A 22,817-nucleotide genomic window follows, 5' to 3' on the forward strand; every position below is an offset into this window, starting at 1 on the left:
GTTGTCATCTGACATTTAAAAGAATGTAAACTTGAGTCATGGCGACCTTCAGTGGGGAGATCATGCCATGGACTCTGAGCCACTACCAAAAAGGCCCTTTCACAAGCTCCTGCCAGGAAGTCTCAGGAGTGCCTCTTAATAATCTTAATATGTGGACAAATTGATATGAGACAAGGCTCCTTCTGCACTCCAGGAGGTTGGACTAGATGCCTCTCGGGCTCCCTTCCAACTCTACCATTTTATGCTTCTATGATGTTTTAGCTTTCTAAGTTGGGTAGAAAGTTCAGTACTAAACACAACTTTCGGCTGGGCTTGTGAGTTATGGAGGTTTTTTGTTTTTCCTTGCATTTCCTCTCTCACTTGCTTTGCTCCTCTTTCTGAAACATAACAAAACAGGCAAAAAATTCATTCATGCATTCCGATCCATGAAGTTGGCAACTGTTTCATAGCTAACACGTTTCAAAGCCAGTATGCTTTGGGCGGCATTTTTCTACTTGATTCCACAAGCTGAAGAATAGACTCTCCCCCCCCCCCCAGGCCCAATCGAATAACACCAGTGAAATGTGGTGGGTGTTCTGCATCTTGCAGGATCTAGCTATTTATCAGAGCAATGGGTATCTTATATAACTTTCAAGGCCACCATTTTTCATTGCAAGGGTTTTGTTTAATGGTCATGTCTGTAGTGAATGATGGAATAGAAGGAGGCAGATCCAGCTAATCAGGGGAAAGATGGGTCCTCGTCTCCAATTTGCTGCCTATGAATTATGACTTCTATAGAGATGTGAAATAATGCAGCTTATGGCACATAATTGGCAAGCTCTGCTGTATTTTCCATCTTTATATTTTCACAATCAACATATAATTCAACACATGTCTCTTCAGATAACTCCCTCCCTGACCTCTTGGCTTTAAATAGCAGAAAATGCAACGTATGTTTTCCAGGGAGATTAATACAAATTTGTCTTTTTTATTTCCTAGAATACCTAATTTATGGCACAGCTGGTTTGGTGGTTCCAAACATTTTCGGAGCCCAATGTCCACTACGATAGAGGAAACTCCCTCCTTTCTCTTTACTTCCTTGAGACTACTGAGTGCAGGGCTGAAGTGAGGATTTTTAACAGTCAAACCTATGTATATTTACCTCATAGAATTGTATAATTGGAAGGGGCCATCATGGCCAACCCTCTGCAGTACAGGTATCCTTCACCCAAACTCATGAACCTGGGATTAAGAGTCTCATGCTCTACAGACTGAACTATCATAAGTAACTCTCAGAATTCAATGTGATTTATCCCCTAAGTCTCACTGATGTCCATGGGGTGTATTTGAAAGCAAATATGAATACTGTTTGTAAATCTCTTGTCCAAAGTAACAATGAGTTTTATTAGGGCATAGGAACTTTCTATAAATAGTTTAACCTACATTTATGAAAAATATAAAACTCTTTGAAAGAAAGCTGCTCCTTATTCCACCCATCCCCATATATTTATCATATTCCCTCCCCCCGCCCCCACTGATAAAATATTGCAAGCTTTTTCAAGAGAGGGTGTGTACCACTGCTCTTACACAGTGTTAGAAACATCACATGCATGGCACCCAGTATGAATGACTGATGTCATTTATTTTCACCCACTCACATCAGTCAGCTTTTTGTGGCAGTAGCACTGCTACTCCAGTTGTCTTTGTACAGATGCAGAACACGAACCAATAACAAGCAATTGGCCACAAAGCAGGCTTTTCTTATCTATGGATTGAATGTGGTATGGACTGCTCTCATATTCTCATATTGATTTTAGTAACCATCAAAACCAGCCAAATCTTAACCAGCCAAAATTAATAGTTCCATGATTGAATTAATAGAAATTGACTCTTGTGAATGCAGCATAAGATACCTTGATTTGTGCTTTCTGGTAGGACTTCACATTTCCAACTAATCCTGTAAACACAATGACTGAAAGCAGTTTTTAACCAATCTTCAACCCCTGTTCAGGCAGGCGCAACAATCCCCTCTTTAAGTATCACCATTTACTATTCATTATTCTAACTTAGCTTTCTGGGCTCTATTCTTCAAGGATTCTTTTTTCTTTTGCATTGTACAGATTCACATGAAAATGGAAGGGGAAGGGAAGCTGCTCATGGAGCCGCCTTGAGCATTCAGATAAAGTGGGATACAAAACTTTTAAGAACAGGGCAACAACAGTTACGGTGAAACTGATCATGTGTCTTAAGGAAAAGCAGACAACCGGATAACAAGTTCTTAGGGGGAAATGATGTTTGGCATGTAATAATGCCGCATTTTTGAATAATATTAGCTCATGCATTAATTCACTTTGTTATCAATACAAAAGGTGGTAGCCAACTTAATTATTGTGCATCTGGGACAACTTCCCTTTGCATCCCTGCACTGCCGCCACATTTGCTCTGGAGGGTTGGGGGGAAACCCAGAACGGTTTTGGGGGAGCACACAGGAGAGGAGAAGTTTTCTTGTGCTCATAGAAATTGTTCTGTGCACACAATGATTTAGTTTGCTTCCGCCCATACACACAAATAAACAAGGTTGAATGAATATATAGACATAAAAATGTAGACAAGTTCAAGTTATTGAGACTGCAATCCTATGCACACTTACTTGGAACCAAGGCCCATGGAATACAGTGGAGCCTGCAAGTTCACTCTGTACCTATTTTTATAAATAAAATGTATTGCATGGATTCTAAAATCTTCGTTGCTGTAACTTTGGGTGGTGCTTAATTCTCCCCGGTCAACCATGAAATTCACCAGATGACTTTGGTCAGTCACTATTTCTCAGTGTAACTTTAGCTGTGTTATACCCCCACATGTCAGTTGACAAATTTGGTAAGAAATGATCAGTTGCTGCCCAGAGCAGCCATGGGAGAACTAGAGAGGGGAAAAGAGTTATACCCGCATGACCGGCTGACACCACTGTTGGCCTTGGCCAGTCATTAGGGCTGCTGGGACATGCCTGCGACTTTCTGAATTCTGTGGGCCAATCAGGGCTCTTGCTCTGGCAGCAGACCTGTCAGAGCCAGATTTCTGTTGGGTCCACTTCCAGAGCATAAACATCAGCCACTCTGTGAATAGGGAGCGTGGTCGAAAATCAGACATCCGACCCACCCTGTATATGCTGGCTCTGCCCGGAGGTAAGTGGGCTATACAGATGTATAGCCTTACTGCTATACAGATGTATAGCCTTACTGTGGAATTAATTGGTCACCGTATTCAGAGCCAGGGAGGAATTTGCCTGCAGACGAACTGGGCCTGTCTGGGGTTTTTGCCTTCCTCATAGGAACTGCCACAACTTTGGTGGAAAGGTGGCATTGGGTTGGATCCTTAGTCTAAGCAGGGTGTGTGTATGTCTCACCCCTCAGTCCAGGATCAAATGCAGGGTGTGCTGGTAAAGGGGTCCAGGGTTTGGGTTCTGTCCTAAAGCCCAGATAGGGGCTAATAGGCCATAGAAGTGGCAACTGGGCAGGTTTATCCCATTGATTTGCATCATGGGCGGTCTTTAACCCCAGGATTGACTCTGATGGAGTATCAGCCAGCAACCAAGTTGGCTGATTCAGGATATACCCAATGCCTATGCCAAAGCCCACTTACATCTGTAATCAATAGAAAAGTTGTGGCCACTTCAATCCCAAGATGGTGTTTTGTCTTTCTTTGCTGCTCCTGCTCCACCTACCCCCTCCCTGGTAGCCTCTGGCCTGCTGCATAAGGGCAAAGAAAACATAAGGAAATTAGATCAAAGACCTCTATAGTTCAGCATTATGCTGTCCTCAGGTTGCCAACCAGATGCTCCCTGGGAAGACTACAAGCAGGGCCCAAGGGCAATGGTTTTCTCTCAATATTGCCCTCTAACAGTGGGCATGTGGCACATGCTGTCTCTGGAATTGGAGATTCAATTTAGCTGTCATGACTAATAGCTAGTGATAGACCTAATCCTCATGAATTTGTTTAATTCCTCTTTAAAGCTGTCCATGGCAGTGACTCACTTCTTAAGGAGAGAATTCCACATGTTAATTATTTGAAATATGAAAAGTGCTCAATTGTCTGTTCTGAATGTACTACTAACTTATAGTCCTAGTTTTCATTTCTTCCAGAGTTGTTTCTTTTAACATGACTTGTATTGATAATGGATGTACTTGATCATATTTTGGGATGGCCATATCTCATAGACAATCTTCTTTCTTATGTTCAATTGTGGTTTAACACTGTCTTTTGGGTATTGGGCCTAAGCAGCAATGTGTCTTCTTGGTGGCAGGTGGAAGCAGCAATGTATAAGTAACAGAGTACCTTCTTGGTGACATTTTATCACACTGGGATTCCTTTCCTTATGATGGTCCACCAAAATATGAGTCTGAGCATTTTTAGGGCATATCTGGTGGCCACAGATTAAACAAGGATTGTTTTAGCAGTATTTAAAATATGATATAGTGTGAAGAATGTTAACAAAGATTCATGAAATAGTAAGTTGGTGATCCCTTGCGGTTTTTCTTAAGATTCTTTCACCTAATTGTATCCAATGGCTGGCGTTGGAACTTATGCACAAAATGTGCTCTGGATCAGAACTGTTATTTCAGGGCAAAACAAATTTTCAAGGGTAAAATGAATCTCTCAGATACAACAGAGCCTTAAAATAACCCAATAAGAAAAGGGAATTACAAGCACTGATGCCAGACTATTTTCTACTTCATTTACATTCTAAAGAACAAATACTATCATGCTCAGGATCATGAGTCATCAGTGAAAACCACAGTGTTTTTAAATTTAATGAGGCAAGAGGATGATGTTTCATCAATATGGCATCAAGCTTTTTATAACTCTGGGGTGGTAAATTGCTTTGGATTTTTGTCTGTTTTCTGCCCTTCCCTCTGTCCTTCAACACGGGAGAAGATTCACTAGCAGTTTTCAGCAAAGAAGAAGGAAAAAGGCTTATGGTTTGATTAGTGCCATTTAGTACCATTTAACACAATCTGAGTCAATTCTAATCTCAGGATGTTGCTTTTATGTCACACAGGAATCTCTAGATTTCTTAGCATTTTTCATGTTTATGGGGTTTACAAATAAAAGTAAAATAAAGTAGTATTCCTTTGTTTGTCCTCTGCAGCAAGAACAACAGGGTTGTTGTGCAGCTCCTGAAAGACAAAATAAACTAAGTGGCTAGTGGCCGATCACAAAGCCATCTAAGGTTGCCATTCGAACCATGTCTATGCAGAAGTAAGTCCCACTGAATTCAGAGGGCCTTACTCCCAAGTAAACAGAATTAGGTTTGTAGCCTTTCTCATGAAGCTGATTTCACTGTTTAGGATAAACTTGTAATTCTATATAGCTTCCCTTACTCAGACATCAGGGAGGGCAAGTTTAACACCTATCTGATATTTTGCTCTTCGTGTGCTGGATAGTTGGAATTACTTCTGCCACTTAACCACATACGAGTCCTTTTTAAAACTGCAGCATTAGCCTTTTCTTATGAAAAGAAAAAGAAGGAGCACTGCATTCAACTGGTTTTTAAAATTCATTGTAAGAAGAGGATTAAGGCTGCAGTCCTAACCTCACTTACCTGAATTCAGGATTCAGATAGGTAGCCCCATTGGTCTGACGTAGTCGAAATAAATTAAAAAATTAAAAAATTGTCCAGTAGCACCTTAGAGACCAACTAAGTTTGTTCTGGGTATAAGCTTTCATGTGCATACTGGGTATAAGGTTTCGTGTGGTGTCTGAAGAAGTGTGCATGCACACAAAAGCTTATACCCAGAATAAACTTAGTTGATCTCTAAGGTGCTACTGGACAATTTTTTAATTTACCTGAATTCAGTGGGACTTACTTCTAGTTAGGACTGCAGCCCTCATGCAAATATAGTCTAGCACAGAGGTGCCAGCTTATGCCAAAGATGGAGGAACCTTGATGTTACACGTGTGTGATGTCACATGTGTGTGCAACGCACACATGCAATGTCACGTATGCCTGGCCTCAACGGCTGACAGCTCCTCTCTCAAGCTTGGCCTCTGTGATGAATGATTCACTTTGAAAAGTGTAGTCAAAATGGGAAGGTTTAGAAACTCAAGCAAGACCAATTTCCATAAAAACATACAAGAAACTTTATTAGAACAAAACTCTGTAAAAAGGAAAATCTTCAAATGATTACAGAGATTAAGACTGCTCGGATGCTTAAAAAATAACAAAACTATCTTATCCTAGCTAGCTAACTGAAACACTTACGCAAAATACCTTCTAAGATCCGAACAGGCACCGACCGTCCATGCTGAGAGCTCCTTATGCTCGCCCCAACCCAAGTTTTAAGGAAACTCTGACTATGGACGTTCACCCCTTTTGCCCAACAATATTGGCACCTGCTCCCATTACATGTCTTTGATTACCATTCGACACTGGCCTTGAGGCCTTAATGAGAGGCTCAGTATTCCAGGAATTCTAACAAAGTCCCACACAACCTGCAAGCTAATCTTAAAGGGACTATATCACCACAGCCTCCTCTGCTCCCTCAACATTGGCCCCTGGAGCCAGTGCCCCTGATCTAGCTAATAAAAGACAACAAACAACACTTCAGAAAAAAGGAAAAGCCACGAGGCACCTACTGGATTTGTATCTATTTACATATTGCAATATAGGATGCGGGTGGCACTGTGGGTTAAACCACAGAGCCTAGGATTTGCCAATCAGAAGGTTGGAGGTTCGAATCCCTGCAACAGGGTGAGCTCCCGTTTCTTGGTCCCAGCTCCTGCCCACCTAGCAGTTCGAAAGCACGTCAAAGTGCAAGTAGATAAATAGGTACTGCTCCGGCAGGAAGGTAAACGGCGTTTCCGTGCGCTGCTCTGGTTCACCAGAAGTGGCTTAGTCCTGCTGGCCACATGACCCGGAAGCTGTACACCGGCTCCCTCGGCCAATAAAGCGAGATGAGCGCCACAACCCCAGAGTTGGCCACGACTCAACCTAATGGTCAGGGGTCCCTTTACCTTTACCTTTTACATATTGTAATGTATGCACTTTCACTTAAGCAGCTGGCATGTGGCCCATTTAAGAGGAACAGCTATGTCCCAGGAGGCCAGTTCCTGGAGAGCTGACTCAGAGGTGTGGCCTCGCTGAAGGAATTAGTTACTACTCTGTGCAAATTTGATTTACCATTAACTCAGCTTGTAGAGAGTTCATATATAATGTGTGCATGTTAAAAAAAAGAAAAACTTTTGTTGCAGAGAAATAATGGATAGTGAGAATTTATGCCAAGATGGGGGCTGACCATCAATGTCCCTCCTGCTCTCTCTTCGTACGATTCTTATCTTTAAGGCAGATTTGGACCAGAGAGCCCTTTAAATAGAGGACTGTCCTCTGACAACACTTTAAATAGAGGACTGCTATCTCTAACAGGGATGCGGGTGGCGCTGTGGGTTAAACCACAGAGCCTAGGACTTGCCGATCAGAAGGTCGGCGGTTCAAATCCCCATGACGGGGTGAGCTCCCGTTGCTCGGTCCCTGCTCCTGCCAACCTAGCAGTTCGATAGCACGTCAAAGTGCAAGTAGATAAATAGGTACTGCTTCGGCAGGAAGGTAAACGGCATTTCCGTGCGCTGCTCTGGTTTGCCAGAAGCGGCTTAGTCCTGCTGGCCACATGACCCGGAAGCTGTACGCCAGCTCCCTCGGCCAGTAAAGCAAGATGAGCGCCGCAACCCCAGAGTCACAGCTGGACCTAATGGTCAGGGGTCCCTTTACCTTTAACGTTTTATCTCTAACACAGGGGTCAGCAAACTTTTTCAGCAGGGGCCCGGTCAACTGTCCCTCAGATCTTGTGGGGGGCCAGACTATATTTTGAAAAAAAAAATGAACGAATTCCTGTGTCCCACAAATTACCCAGAGATGCATTTCAAATAAAAGCACACATTCTACTCATGTAAAAACACCAGGCAGGCCCCACAAATAACCCAGAGATGCATTTTAAATAAAAAGACACATTCTACTCATGTAAAAACACACTGATACCCGGACCATCCGCGGGCCGGATTTAGAAGGTGATTGGGCAGGATCCGGCCCCCGGGCCTTAGTTTGCCTACCCATGCTCTAACATAAGACACAGAGCTGTTCTGAGCTCTGGAAGATGAGGGCATGTTGATCTTCTCACAAAATCGTGACATGTGAAATTGACAGTTCAGAAGTGAATACAAACACACACACACACACACACACACACACACACACACACACACACTCTTGCAGGCTAAATCCACTTCAACATTCAAAGGCTAGATTTATAACATAGAATGGGTTTGGTAAAACCCTCTAGTTTCATACTCCAGGACACATTTCTCTAACTGACATGAGGCAGCCATAAATATTCAGACACAAAGGTAGGCAGCTTTCCCTTTTCATGCTCATGTCAGCTGAACTGCAGGTATAAAAACAAGGCTGTTTTGCAAGAATCCCAGGTAACAAAGGTTGAAGGGCTTAAATTTGGTACAAAGAATTAATTTAATAGAAACCTGTACAATGCAAAGTTATATTTCAGGGCCTGTAGTGTTTCATTAGAAATAAATATGCAGATACCCTCTGTACCTTCTCTGGAATGGTAACTGTATTTGTTTATTTTGCTGCAGCAGACACATAATGGTTTAGTAGCACCTTGAAGACTCTCTCATTTTGTTATGGTATAAGCTTTTTTTTTGTAGACTCAAAAGAATGCATTTGTGGCACAAGACCCTTTGTCAGTTTCATCTGTATCACGTGTAGCACATGCATTCTGGAAGGTTCCAATGACACTGAGGGATACATGTCAAAGGGAACTGAATGGGATAGAAAAACTGAAGACTATAGCCCAGGTGGCACAACTTGGCAACTAATTATATGTGAGGAACAAATGAGATAAAATAATAATAGATCAAGCCATGGCTGTGTGGTTGATTTAACCAGGTGAATGGTGAACTTTATTGGATGTATGGAGAGTGAACAAGGAGACGAAGTCTTGGTAGAAAAGATGAAGAGTTTGGTCTTGGACATATTGAGATGTCCATGAAACACTCAAGTGACTATTTCAGGCAGACTGGAAGGGGAAATGGGTCCAAGTACAGCTGGGACTCACCAGCATACATACAGGGGTATTGAAAGCTGTTCTAATTTCATGAAACCCAAGGAGAGAGGGGGAGAAGCACACAGCCCATAATACCAAGTGATCCCAACAGAGACAGGAGAGCTTTCCCCCAATAGAAAAGTTGAATAAACAGTCGGACAGGTAGGAGGAAAAGGAGTTAAGAATGAAGTCTTGAAAAATTAAGGCACGGAGGCAAGCAGGAGAGCTTGGTCAACTGAGTCTGGGTAACTGGGCAATTGCCTGCTTTGGATGGGGTCATTCTCCCCCTGAAGGAGCATATTTGTAGTCTGGGCATGCTCCCAGGTCTGTCACTGGAGGCCCAGGAGACCTCAGTGTCTAGGAGTGCCTTTTACCTGCTTTGGTTGGCAAGACAGCTATGGGCATTTCTGAACTGCGGTAGCCTAACAATTGTCATCCATGTACTGGTAACCTCCAGATTGGATTACTGCAATGTTCTGTATGTGGGGCTGTCTATGAGCTGATCTGGAAGCTGCAAAAATGTTGCAGCTTGATTGCTCACTGCTCACTTGACTTAGGCCACTGCTGATGGAACTGCACTGGCTGCCAATTAGCGGCTGGGTTCTGTTCAAGGTGCTGGTACCCAATCAGCTTGGTACCAGGATGCATAAAATATAGTCTAGCCCTATGCATACCCAGCTAATCACTGCGTTCTGCAGGAAAGGGCATCTTGCAGATACAGTGGTACCTCAGGTTACAGACGCTTCAGGTTACAGACTCCACTAACCCAGAAATATTACCTCGGGTTAAGAACTTTGCTTCAGGATGAGAACAGAAGTCGTGCGGTGGTGCAGCAGCAGCGGGAGGCCCCATTAGCTAAAGTGGTGCTTCAGGTTAAGAACAGTTTCAGGTCAAGAACGGACCTCCAGAACAAATTAAGTTCTTAACCCGAAGTACCACTGTACTATCATAAAAGGTCTGTTTCACATAGTGTCCGGATCAAGCCTCCCTCCAATTGCACATCAGCCTCTTCTATTGCATTTCGGCACCTGCTAAAAATGTTAGTTGTTGTTGTTGTTATTGAATTTATATACCACCCTATACCGGAGGTCTCAGGGCGGTTCACAGAAAAGATCAACATAAAAACCACAATATATATAATCAAAATAAAAACAACAACGAAGCCTTCTAAAGTCTTTATCCCAACTGGTATTTGTTTTGGATCTGTGTTGATTTTAAGTACGTGTTATTTTAAATGAATTTTAATGTATAATTGTTTGTTTGTTTTTATTGGTTCTGTATGCAATTGTTTTGATATATGGAACTGTTTCATAGGTGCCATTACATTGCAAATTTCTTCAAGGTGCCTCATTCATTAATGGATTCATTAATAATAATAGTAATAGTAACTATAACTACCATAGGTGCCAGTTCCTGGGGGCCGAGGCTCTTTGGGTCCCCTCCATTTATTTTGAGGGTGCTGCCCTCCCCATTGTTGAGGCTGAACGCAGCGTTGGGCACAGAGCGATGTCATGTCAGGCCCCCTCAATGTTCTTCTGAAGATGGCACCCCTGGAAGAGACCTTTAAGTATGGCAATAAGTAGATAATCTGAGATCTTAACAAGGGCAATGTTGATGGCAAGAAGATGGTAGAAAAGAAGAGTGGAGTTGGAATCATGAGTTGGGAGGGAGCACAGTCGAGAGGGCATGTGGAAGGGCTAGATGAGGATAGCAGGAGAGTCATCTCACCAAAAGATACTGGGCAGAAGAAGGAAAGGCGTGACCATTCAAACCTATGCATGTGTACTTGGAAGCAAATCCCAGACTCCACTGTTAATGAAGCTACCTACAAGAGTAGATGCTTCAGAGGATAATATCCATGCTGTTGAAACTATAGAGAGGAATTAAATGAACATGATTGGCTTCTAGTACTACCATTTGTGCTTACATTGAATACTTAGTGCAGTCAAGTGCCACACCTTCCGAAATTAAAAATAAAACCCTATGTTGCCTCATGTGATTCCAAAACGACAGTTTTTAATATTTGTTGTTGTTATTTGTTTCTGATTGTTTTTACTGTGTGATTTGATAGGTGGCATGTATATAGGGTTGCATCCTATGAACTCATAATCAGACTGGTGTAAGTTCACTGATTTTAATAGATCTACTCTGTGTATGACATGGTAGGATTCCAACCCTTAGTGTGTAGGATTCTACCATTCTTTTCAAAGGACAGAATCTATCTGTCCCTAATCGGAGTCAAGCATACATTCTACTTTGTCAGTTTGCTCTGAAGGTATCAGCTGATGCTTCTAATGGAGCTTCCATCATTTAATTTTCATCTGATTATTTTCATCTAAGAGTTTACATGCATTAAGGACATTCTTCTATAGTTAGATAACAAATCTTGTAGATATACATACAGAATAAATGCTGCTATACTTTTGCTATAGTATACTTTTGCTTCAGAAATAAAGTCATGTCATGATTGCAGGAAGCCACAATTACGCATATGCTACTATTGCTTGTGCTGTTTTCAGCTGCGATTCAGAAGTCAAATGATTCTTGCATTAGTCTTCAGTTTCATCCCCTCAATAGTGCTTCATGATCACAAGCATTAGAACTGGCTTATCCCAATTTTGCTAGAGAGCTTAAGATGTTTGGCCTACTTATCTCTGAAGTACTATTACTTCCACTTCAATGTTTTCTAATGATGTCGGAGAGTCAAATAGGAGTACAATATTCCGCTGGGTGGGACATAATTAGCTGAGAAGCTGTGTCTTGCCAAATGCAAGGTGGTTCTTTGGTTTGGAATTCAGAAGTAATATAAAACATAACTGAGTGAGAAGAAGATTTTATTCCTAAACAGCAAGGAATATATACATACGGGACATGCACTTCTATCTGCCACTTGGAAGCCCTTAAAGAAGTGATGAAGTGACTCTCCCAGGTAGCTTTAGATTGCACGGCTCTGGTATGTATATATTGTTTGCTGTTTAGGAATAAAATCTTCTTCTCACTCACTTGTGTTTTACAGTGGTACTTCGAGTTACAAATGCCTCAGGTTACAAACGCTTCAGCTTACAAACTCCGCTAACCTGGAAGAGTTACCTCGAGTTGAGAAATTTGTCCCAGGATGAGAATGGAAATCATGTGCCGGAGGCGCAGAGGCAGCAAGAGGCCCCATTAGTGAAAGCATGCCTCTAGTTAAGAACAGTTCCAGGTTAAGAACGGACCTCCAGAACGAATTAAATTCGTAACTAGAGATACCACTGCATATTGCTTCTGAATTCCAAACAAAAGAACCACCTTGCATTTGGCAAGACAAGCTGCTCGCATCTTTTGTGGTGGGATGTGGGAAGGACGGGATATAATAAACAGGATTTACCATCAAACACATTTTAATGTTTGTCCAATGCTACAAATAAGTTAAGGTCACAGCCCATGTAAGTGGTAAAACCTTGAGCTTCTAAATTGTAATCTGCAAAGTCTGCAATACATCCTGCTAAAATGAAATATGCTGGTACAAATTCATACATTCGGAGCTGTTTAAATTATAAATTATTCTCATGACAAAGGAGCCCCTTGGAAAGTTTACTGTTACTAAAGTACTATAGAACTCTTATGTTTACATGCAGTTATATAAATGATAAAAAACTACAACTAAACATTAAAAAGGATAGTATACAATTCTATTAATACATATCCTGCAGCTAAGTGGCCATGATGGTACCTATTAACTGAATTTGTTGATGTCATCCTTGAATCCATTATGCTGCTAGCTATTTGTGGCATATGATAAGGAAGTAGATGTTTTCAGTAGAAGAACCGCTAATAGACAAGCATTAATATATAGATCACTTGTGGTGAGTGATTCTGCTGAGAATAAAGTGCCTGAGTCTTTTTGGTTTGGTGCTTCTTTTAAACAGAAACATCAGAAATATGCTTGTTCTACAAATCACAATGTACAAGTACCAGAGATTTGGGACTGTATCTTGAAGTAGCTATGAAGATTTACTTATCTAAGGTCAGAGTTTGAAAAGAATTTCAAGTACCAACCATAGCACATTTGTGCCAAAACATTTTAGGTCCTTAAAGTTTGCAATAACTTAGAATGGGGAAGATAGCTTGCTCAGCCAGAAAGGCCATGCATCAGAAATGGCAAGAGAGCTGGACTTAGGGCTGCCATACGTCGGGATTTTCCTGGACATTACTGGGATTTCAAAGGTGGATTTGACGCCTGGGGGGAATTTTTGAAATGTGGCGCTTTGTCCTGGATCTTAGCAGTGGCGTAGCGTGGGGGGTGCAGGGGGGGCCGGCCGCACTGGGCGCAACATCTGGGAGTTAGGGTTAGGGGGCGCAAATCCACGGGTTAGGGGGCTCAAATCCACGGGTTAGGGGGTGCAAATCCACGGGTTAGGGGGCGCAAATTACTTGCCTTGCCCCAGGTGCTGACAACCCACGATACGCCACTGGATCTTAGGCAAGTCAATTGAAAATTCGTGGCTTTTTTTGGCATTTTGGGAGGTTTTCTAAAAAAAAAGACTCAACAATTTTGGGGCCTTCCTATAAAAAGCTCAACAACTTCTGGGGTGTCCTGGTTTTAACTTTTTGAAATATGGCAACCCTGGCTGGACTAAACTGTATATCTTGGCTGCATGTAAATATCCAATGTTAGTCATATTCAGAGGAGAGCCACTGAAATCAAATGGCTTAACTATTGCTTTCACTGGAGCTACTCTGAGAATGTCTTAGTTGGATATCAATCCACAATTTGAATCCATTTTGTGTATTAGCCAGGTTTCATGTTAATACTGATAAACATCTCACCATAATATTCTTATTCAGAAGTTACTGTCTTAGAAGTTGAAAAAAAAAGTTATTTATCTAGTGACATCAAATCTGCATCACCTTACAGCGTGCATCACCCTGACATGAGAGGCTTCAAAGCTAGCACAGAACTCCCTGGGGCTGATGGGAGCTGTGGTCTAAAACAGCTGGAAGGCACTATTAAGGTGGAGGCCAGACATAGTTCTAAATGGAAATTGAGAGCACTATATTTTAGAAGCATCCTCTTCCATTTAAAACATCAAAGTGCCCCATAATCTTAGCAAGGTCCTTGAGGGAGATGAGTTGGAAGCCATGATCCAAACTGTGAAACGTTTGTCAGTATCTTATAGTACCTGAAGCAGGAATTCAGAGACATTTGATTTACTCCAGTGCATGTTTATGTATCACACAATTTGGTGGAATCCCAGCCTTTGACTAACAAGGGCTATTTAGGATGATTTCTTATCAGATTTTGTCCGAATATAGAACTCATACTTTCACTAAATTCACTAAATTCACAATACATACTTTCACTAAAATTCACAATTGTTTTGACTGCGTGCGCATGCTTGAACTGGGGAACTCACCCACATGGGCTGTGAGTGCCAGGCTAAGTCCAGCCTAGCCAGTGCTCCATTTCATATGCTTCCACCACAGCTTCTCTGTAAGGTGGGATGGGTGATGGGAGAGCAATATGACAACTGGGCTATGGCTGCTGTTGTGTTATACACCCAGATCCCTGTGCAGCTCCTTCACACTCAGGGCTGTGTTACCCATAGGCGCTAGGGGTGCGTCAGGGGGGCCAGGCCAAGAGTCTAGGGCCGAGATTTGGAGTCCAGGGATTGGGAAGAGCCGAAAACTGCTGCCAAGCGGAGCAGAGCGCGTCAGAATATAATAATAATAATAATAATAATAATAATAATAATAATAATAATAATAATAATAATAATAATAATTTATTATTTATACCCTGCCCATCTGGCTGAGCCTCCCCAGCCACTCTGGGTGGCTCCCAATCAAGTATTAAAAACAGAACAGCATTAAATATTAAAAACTTCCCTGAACAGGGCTGCCTTCAGATGTCTTTTAAAGATAGGATAGCTGCTTATTTCCTTCACATCTGAAGGGAGGGTGTTCCACAGGGTGGGCGCCACTACCGAGAAGGCCCTCTGCCTGGTTCCCTGTAACCTCACTTCTTGCAGTGAGGGAACTGCCAAAAGGCTCTTGGAGCTGGGCCTCAGCGTCCAGACTGAACGATGTGGGTGGAGAACCTCCTTCAGGTATACAGGAGGCTGTTTAGGGCTTTAAAGGTCAGCACCAACACTTTGAATTGTGCTCGGAAACGTACTGGGAGCCAATGCAGATCTCTCAGGACCGGTGTTATGTGGTCCCGGCGGCCACAGCTCTTCTGCGGGCGAGTGAGGTGTTGAGGCAGCCAGCCGGCTATGCCCTCCTGCACGCCTGGGATTGGTGGGCCTTTGAGAGGCCCGCCCAGCGCATGCTGCTCACACAAGGCACCCGGCTGCGATCAGTCGCCGCTGCCTTGGGCTCAACTGCTGTTGCGCTGGGCTCTGCTTGCCCGCCCCCCCAGCCCCCGGCCCCGGCCTTGCTCTTCTGCCACCGCCGCCTCGGCCTCCTCTGTTGTTGTTGAGGCGGCCAGCCAGGCCAGCTCTGCCATGCTCGCCTCACCAGCCCGCCCTAAAAAAAGCTCTGGGCAACCTGGGGGGGGGGAGGTGCGCCAGGTGGATCTTTGCACCCCGGCACCACATATGCTTAAGACAGCCCTGTTCACACTAACTGGCTCAGGCCACTATACCTGCATAGCGCAAGCTACAGGAGCAAAAAGAAAGCTTATGCTGTTGGTCCTGCTCCAGCCGCAGTTTAACAAGTTATAGCCGCTGACTTATCCTGGATACTGACCAGATACTAGCATTTTTGAAACCAAAAGTTGGCTGTCCTTAACTTTTCACCCAAAATGACTTCAGGGACCCTTGGCTGAAGAATATACTCTCCTAGTCTATATTTTGGTACAGCAGCCCATGGCTCCAATCTGGTCCTAGAACGTCTCCAAGGTTAAAACAAAGAAAATAGTAGCACCCACAACCCCAAATATACTGTACACCAAACTTTACTGTTGTGAACTCACTCAAGAAATCTTTGGGACTGGTAGTTTTGTGAGATCCCCAAGTTCAAACAAATACAATTCCCAGACTAGTTTGGCTGTGAAAACTAGATTTTCGTTTTTGTGTGCAAACACACATTTTTAACTTAACACACTTCTGTGATGTTAGTGATCGCTGTCAAAGCCTTCGTAATCACTATGACAGGATGAAGCACAGAACAGAGGCCATTTAATAACTCTGCTTCATTATTTAAAATTCAGCTTGGATTATTTTCACGGAAAGTTTGTCCTAGACCTGCCTAGTTCACACCTGTGTGGCGGAGAAGTCTGCGCCCTTCACAACTAGCACTTGGCAAATAGCATGCAAGTGGTGATCCACACTGTGGATTTCTGTGGGATGAACTTCATCACCATGACCAATGTTAAGTCAACACCATCAAGGTTTCCTGAATACACATAGCACAGCACTTGCGTTGGCCATGTGTTGGCCTGATCCGAAGCTGTGTGCTTGGGTTTTTGAAAGCCATGGTGAAATCAAGGTTGCACTCTGATACAGCAGTCTTACCTGCATCATTAAGCACTGATTGATTCGCTTTGGGTTTGGTAACTTTACCTTTATGGACATGGCAAAATGCACTGCCTTCACTACAGCATGTGTATTGATTCTGTTGGGAGTGCCTGAACATCAACAAAAGACCAGGACTTTGAAATGTCAAGAAATGCTTATGCCTTGCATATTTATAGCATGTCTAATAATAACCTTGAAGCATTTCCACTGCATGGACTTGCACAGTTTCTTCCAGCCTCTTCCACCCCCACCCCACCCCCTACCCTGTTCTTCCAAATGTTCTATCCTTTACTGAGAAATGTCTCCTAATTTCAGGTAGTAGAGAAGCAGCATTCACCTACGCCATCATTGCTGCTGGGGTAGCGCATGCAATCACTGCTGCCTGCACCCAGGGGAACCTGAGTGACTGCGGCTGCGACAAGGAAAAACAGGGACAGTACCACAAAGACGAAGGATGGAAATGGGGAGGCTGCTCTGCAGACATCCGATACGGAATAGGATTCGCCAAAGTGTTTGTGGACGCAAGGGAGATTAAGCAGAATGCAAGGACGCTCATGAATTTGCACAACAACGAGGCGGGGCGAAAGGTAGGCACCTTTGCTCACCTCTGAATATGGCCACCTCAGGTCTGCAGCAACATTTGTGTGCATATGCTTTGAAGCCAGTGTCACTTGCTGGTCCACAAGGTATGCAAACTTGCACTTCACAAGACCAGCAGCCAGTCAAAGGTTTTCTGCATCTCGATCCTTTACAGTCATAAAATAGGAAGAAAGAACAAAATGGAGCAAACTGTGTTTTAGCATTTAAAAGTTTCTAGACTGCATATGGCCACCTCATTATTTATTTGAGGGATTTGGGGTATACTAAAGTCCACCCTTGCTTTTTATAGAAAGCAAGTAGATATACAAATAAACAGAGGGAAATGATGAACGCTGTAATCTAGATTGCCTGGCAAATCCCACCATGTGGCAGCTTCTTTGGCTAGCCTTTACAATACAGGTGTGGTAAGAACTCAATTCTTACTCTGCTTTGTTAACATTTGAATCTAGCAGATCACATCGAACCAATTAATTGCATGCTTACTTCCTGTCCTAATACTGCTTTCTTTCCTGGGGGTGAGTGAGAGGCAAATCTGTTGCAGGAATCCTTCTTGGTTTACCTTTCTAGAAGGAGTGAGTCCCATATTTTTGTAATGCTATTTGCTTGCAGAAATATCTACCTCTGCATCATTAGAAAAAAGACAGGCAACTTTGGTATGATGGGACTGAAAGGGGTTTCCTTTTTGCAGAAGTGCAGTAATCCAGGACGCCTCTCCTGAATGACCATGTAGTCAAGATGGCATACCCTCCAACATATCTCCAATGAAAATAGGGATGTCCTATTCCACAATAATAACATTATTTTTTTTTATATCCCACCCATCTGATGGGGTTGCCCTGGCCACTCTGGGTGGCTTCCCACATATATATACACATGATAAAACATTAAACATTAAAAAACTTCCATATAAAGGACTACATTCAGATGTCTTCTAAAGGTTGTATAGTTATTTATCTCTTTGGTTTGGGGGCTGCATAACTCCATACCTCTGACATGTCTCTGATGAAATTAGGGATGTCCTAAGGAAAACTGGGACATTCCAGGATCAAATCAGAAACCAGGGTGGCTTCTGTAAATTCAGGACTGTCCCTGGAAAATAGGGACACTTGGAGGATCTGACATGGTGCCCTTCATATGCTGTTGGACAATGTCTATCATCTCCCATGCTGGCTGGGACTGATGGGAATTGGAGTCCAACAACACCGGAGGGCACCAAATTAGTTATCCCTTAAAAAACCCCCACCACAGTCAGCATATTTTGCGTGAGCTATACAGCGGTGCCTCGCAAGACGAAAAGAATCCGTTCTGTGATTCTCTTCGTCTAGCGGTTTTTTCGTCTTGCGAAGCAAGCCCATTAGCGGATTAGCGCTATTAGCGGCTTTTAGTGGCTTATCTGCTGATCGGATCAGCTGATAAGCGGCTTAGTGGCTTAGAAAAAGGGGGGGAAGGAAAAAAACCAGCAGGAACTCACAAGACATTGTCGTCTTGCAAAGCAAGCCCATAGGAAATTTGTTTTGCGAAGCACCTCCAAAACGGAAAACTCTTTCGTCTAGCGAGTTTTCCGTCTTGCGAGGCATTCGTCTTGTGGGGCACCACTGTATTATAGCTGACAAGGAGTTGGATTTGCTCTTTACAAAATGTTTGATTTCAGATTTTTTTTTTTTACTAATGATGGATATTGCTGCTTAACCAATTCTGTGCATAATAGCTCTGATAAATTTCAGAGAGCTAAAATACTATTCAGGAAAGCCTTACCCTCATTTGACTCTTTTGTCACTGACAGTATTTACTTTGTGCTTTTTTCCCTGGCCTCATCTGGAAGGGATTCAAAACTGAATGGATGAGGCTGCAGTGCAAATAGCTTTCAATCACTAATGCTGCTAATGTGTTAAAATAAAGGGTTGGGACCCTCAGTTTGCAATTCTGCAGCTACGTAGTTCAGCTACTCCTGAGTAGGCATGTATAGGATTCAACTCCCAACAGCAAAATGTGGAACGGAAGCACATGGGAAAGCTCATGAATCAAGAAGTGCTAAGATGTTTGTTTTATCAATTGCTGCTGTTGTAAATGGTCACTGTGTTTATTTTGCACACATTTCAGTTTTAATGTCTTTGCTACAGGAATTCCCCCCCCCCCATTTCATTTCCATCCGACCTCACATTTCTGTCTCTCTACACCCATGTGTATGTTAGAGATGCTGTGAGTGGAGTGGTTAATGTGCATAACAACTGGTCATTGTGCACATACACCACATCTCATGGATCACGTACACGTAACACACACATTTCCTGCTCAATATAACTGCTTAGTCTACAATAGGCCTTGAGTAATGTGCATATGTCAACAGGTTTTTGTACATTCTCCAGGCAAGATCCATCATCAGCAACAGGCCTTAGGGAATGTGCATCTGTTAACTGCATTTTACAGATTCACTGGGAAACATGCACATTCTCAGGTTAGTATATGTACTTGCCCAGAAACCTCTTGTTTGTTTCTGTCTCTAGTTCAGAAGTGGGCAACCCATTGCTCCCAGGGCAAAGTCCAATCTTATGTAAATTGTGATGTCCCTCTGGCAAGTCAATTGAGTGGCAGGAAAAAGAGGATGTGGCTGCAGCTTCCATTCTTCCAGTCCCACCTCACTCTTGCAGCACCCTGTTTTGGGTTTTTCTGCAGGCTATCACAGGGATCCCACCAGTGGTACTTCCACCCAGCTACATGTTCAGCTGGTGGAACAGGGTCTGTGCTAGCAGAGCAACACTAGTGTCCCTTTGCCCACCTTCATCCAATCCACACACAGAGATACACCCAGCACAAAGGGGGCTTGAATTATAGACTTATTTTTGTGGCCCAAACATCTTGGTCTGACCTTTGTATTCAGAGCTGATATCTCTGAAAGCTGGTTCCAAAGGCAAAATATGAATGCACTTTAAGCATTTTCATTTACCATATTTGTGGTTCTCCTGGTTTAAAGTAGTTTTAATAACTGCTCCTGAACATTGGATCAGGAACCTGGTTTTGAACTCTTTGAAGTGTGAAGATTCATCATAGTCTGTCTGTGTTGTTCGTTAATCTGAAGGTTTGTTGCACCAATTAAACATAATTAAATATAGCAATTAAACCATACTACTATATGGCACCTGGGTAATTCCCCCTGCCACCCCAATTGGCAAGAAAACAATGCCTTAAAAATAGTGTGCAGATTTCCTTGTGTGGTTGGCACAAATTACTTAATAAAGCAAACACTGGGGATGAAGGAGATGTGCATGGTATTTCAAGCTTTGTACATTAATGATTGTGTTCCACCTGGTTTCTGAAATATGGAAGCAAAAATATCACGGTACTCAGAATAACTTTGAATGTGATGCTGCCGGCAGGGACAGGAAGTGTTTTCCCCATCTCTGTTTCATCTGAACTATCATCTTCTTCTTTGGTGATCACTCGTAGACAAGTAAGATTGTCTTCCATGAACACAGTTTTAACAGTGAGTCCGTAAGTGACTGTGGAGGCCAATTCTAGATCCACACATCCTTCTGAACGATAGCTTTAGCATCTTCCACACACTCTCGCCCAATGGCTGTCCCTGCATGTATGTCTCAGGGTAGGATCATGCAACAATTATGTTTTGGATGACAGGACGATGCATTTCAAGGTACTTGAGTTCTTCAGTATCCTACTTCCACAAATGATGTCATATTCAAATCTGCAAATGCAGCTAAAATATAGTTGCAAATTGAATTTAAAAGGCCTTATATATGGTGCATACTTCAGTTTCTCTGTGAGAATGTTGATGTGCCTCCTTTGTGCTCTAGGTTTTATTCTGTGATTCGTGGAGTTTAACATATGTTTGCTGAAGAATATTTATGTAGACAAGTAGAATTTCATTTTCCAGAAATGAATGAGAAGGCTCCACATGCACTCGACCTTGGCGCTACCCAGGGCATTCAGAGTCAGAGATAAGTGGAACAAGTGATTCTTTATAAACATGTGTGTGCAAAGTATCATGGTGTCCTCTTCCCCTAATCTTGCACACCAGAGTTGATCATAAAGACTGTACACATAATCCTCACTCACAGATTCAGTGAACATGTGACGAGGGAGCAGTTACTGTATCAGCTGGCTGTGCTCCATATGCTTTTGTACCAGCTGATCACATGTCCCAGTGCACACATTTGCTAATAGGGTAAAAAAAAGTCACATGCATGCAGCATATATAGGGGAACTTTTCATTCTATTGATAAATGTGCAGTCACTAGTGGACATAGTTACCAAGTGCATTGGCAATGCACCAGTGAAGACAATTTCACTTCCTGTCATGCATTTGCTAATCTATTGTGGTAGTGGCAGTGGAGTTGTGTAAACAGACCTATTGTTGTTTCTGTTAGCTAGTGCAAGTTTTAGTGTAGCATTGTGAATCTGCAGATTAGCTGATGGGACTATTCATATAGATTCCAATTCTGTTTTGGAAATGGGTCATTTCAGAGATCCTTCAATGAACTAGCTCTTCAAACAAGAAATGGGGGGTGGGGGGAGCTTCAGCTCAGGGTGTCACGTTTGAATATGATGTATGCCCAACCCATTCACATGGAAAAGTGTTCAAATCACAGAATCCATTCCAAAGGCATCCTGGAGATGTGAAACATCATGGCAGAACTGGCTCTTAGGTACTCCGTATGCACCCAACAATCTGATCACGAAAGCTTTCATTTTATTGAGGGTATTATCTGAAGGGATAGGGTGTGTGGTGACTTTGGACACCTGCCATTTCCCCAGAAGGCAAAGAAACTGTTTTGATGTGGAGATATTCTCCTGCATGCCTTGGGTAGAACTGCTGAACTGTTTGGAGTTGTTGGCAATCTATTGGCGTTGTAGTCCAACACTGGACCGGATGGCATTACTGAAGGTCTACAGAGAAGTGGAGAAACTGATAGAAGTGTTGAATGATGCTATTTCATGTGGTATAAATATATCCTCACATAATTTAAGCGTTTGCTAGGGGACATCTAATACATGCAGTTGACCTCATATTTGCAAATATAATAAAAATACTCAGTATAACCTTTATTATAACCCACCAGAAGACCAGAATCCTAGAACATCTACCAAATTCTTGAATATTAGACAAAACAATCTTATGTAGGCTGACAGGATAAAGTCCACAGCAGAGGACTGGACTTGCACAGACTACAGCAGATGGTGAGGGGGACGCTTTTGTTTTTATTATTATTTCCTTCTTTTCCCTTGCTGGTTCTGAAGATGTAGGGAGCTTTGGAATCAGTGGAACTCCAAGGCTGGATCAGTAAATGTGGGACTTTCTGGCTCCACACTGGGCAGACCTTCATCCTTGGACCTTTCCATCCAACTGTGGGCCTCCATTTCTGGCCATGGAAATGGAGATCTGCAGTATCCAACATTGTCCTAGCTGCCCTTCCCAAAAGTTTAGGATTGCTCCCTTACAACATATTTGACTTAGGACACATATGGAATTGTGTTCTACATCAACACTGATATTTGGGAGTACTTCATTAGAGTGACTCTAATATCATAAGATGCCTTTAATGCACTTTTAATATAATTTCATAGATGCTGAGGAATGATTAGCACGCTTTAGCACAAAGCCTCATTGGAATGT

At 42.7% G+C, this 22,817-nt stretch overlaps 1 protein-coding gene across 5 annotated transcripts in view; it reads left to right on the plus strand.

The window, feature by feature from the left end:
• The window catches only part of WNT7A (Wnt family member 7A), a 52,442-nt gene that overhangs the window by 18,987 nt on the left and 10,638 nt on the right, over positions 1–22,817 (plus strand). For all 5 annotated transcript variants that reach the window (XM_081177065.1, XM_081177066.1, XM_081177062.1 and 2 more), the window contains exon 3: positions 16,904–17,175. In XM_081177065.1, the coding sequence (XP_081033191.1) occupies positions 16,904–17,175 (272 nt within the window). The remainder of the gene's footprint in view (positions 1–16,903; positions 17,176–22,817) is intronic.

This window comes from Podarcis bocagei (assembly GCF_964188305.1).
Source record: "Podarcis bocagei genome assembly, chromosome: 2".
Classification (NCBI taxonomy): domain Eukaryota; kingdom Metazoa; phylum Chordata; class Lepidosauria; order Squamata; family Lacertidae; genus Podarcis; species Podarcis bocagei.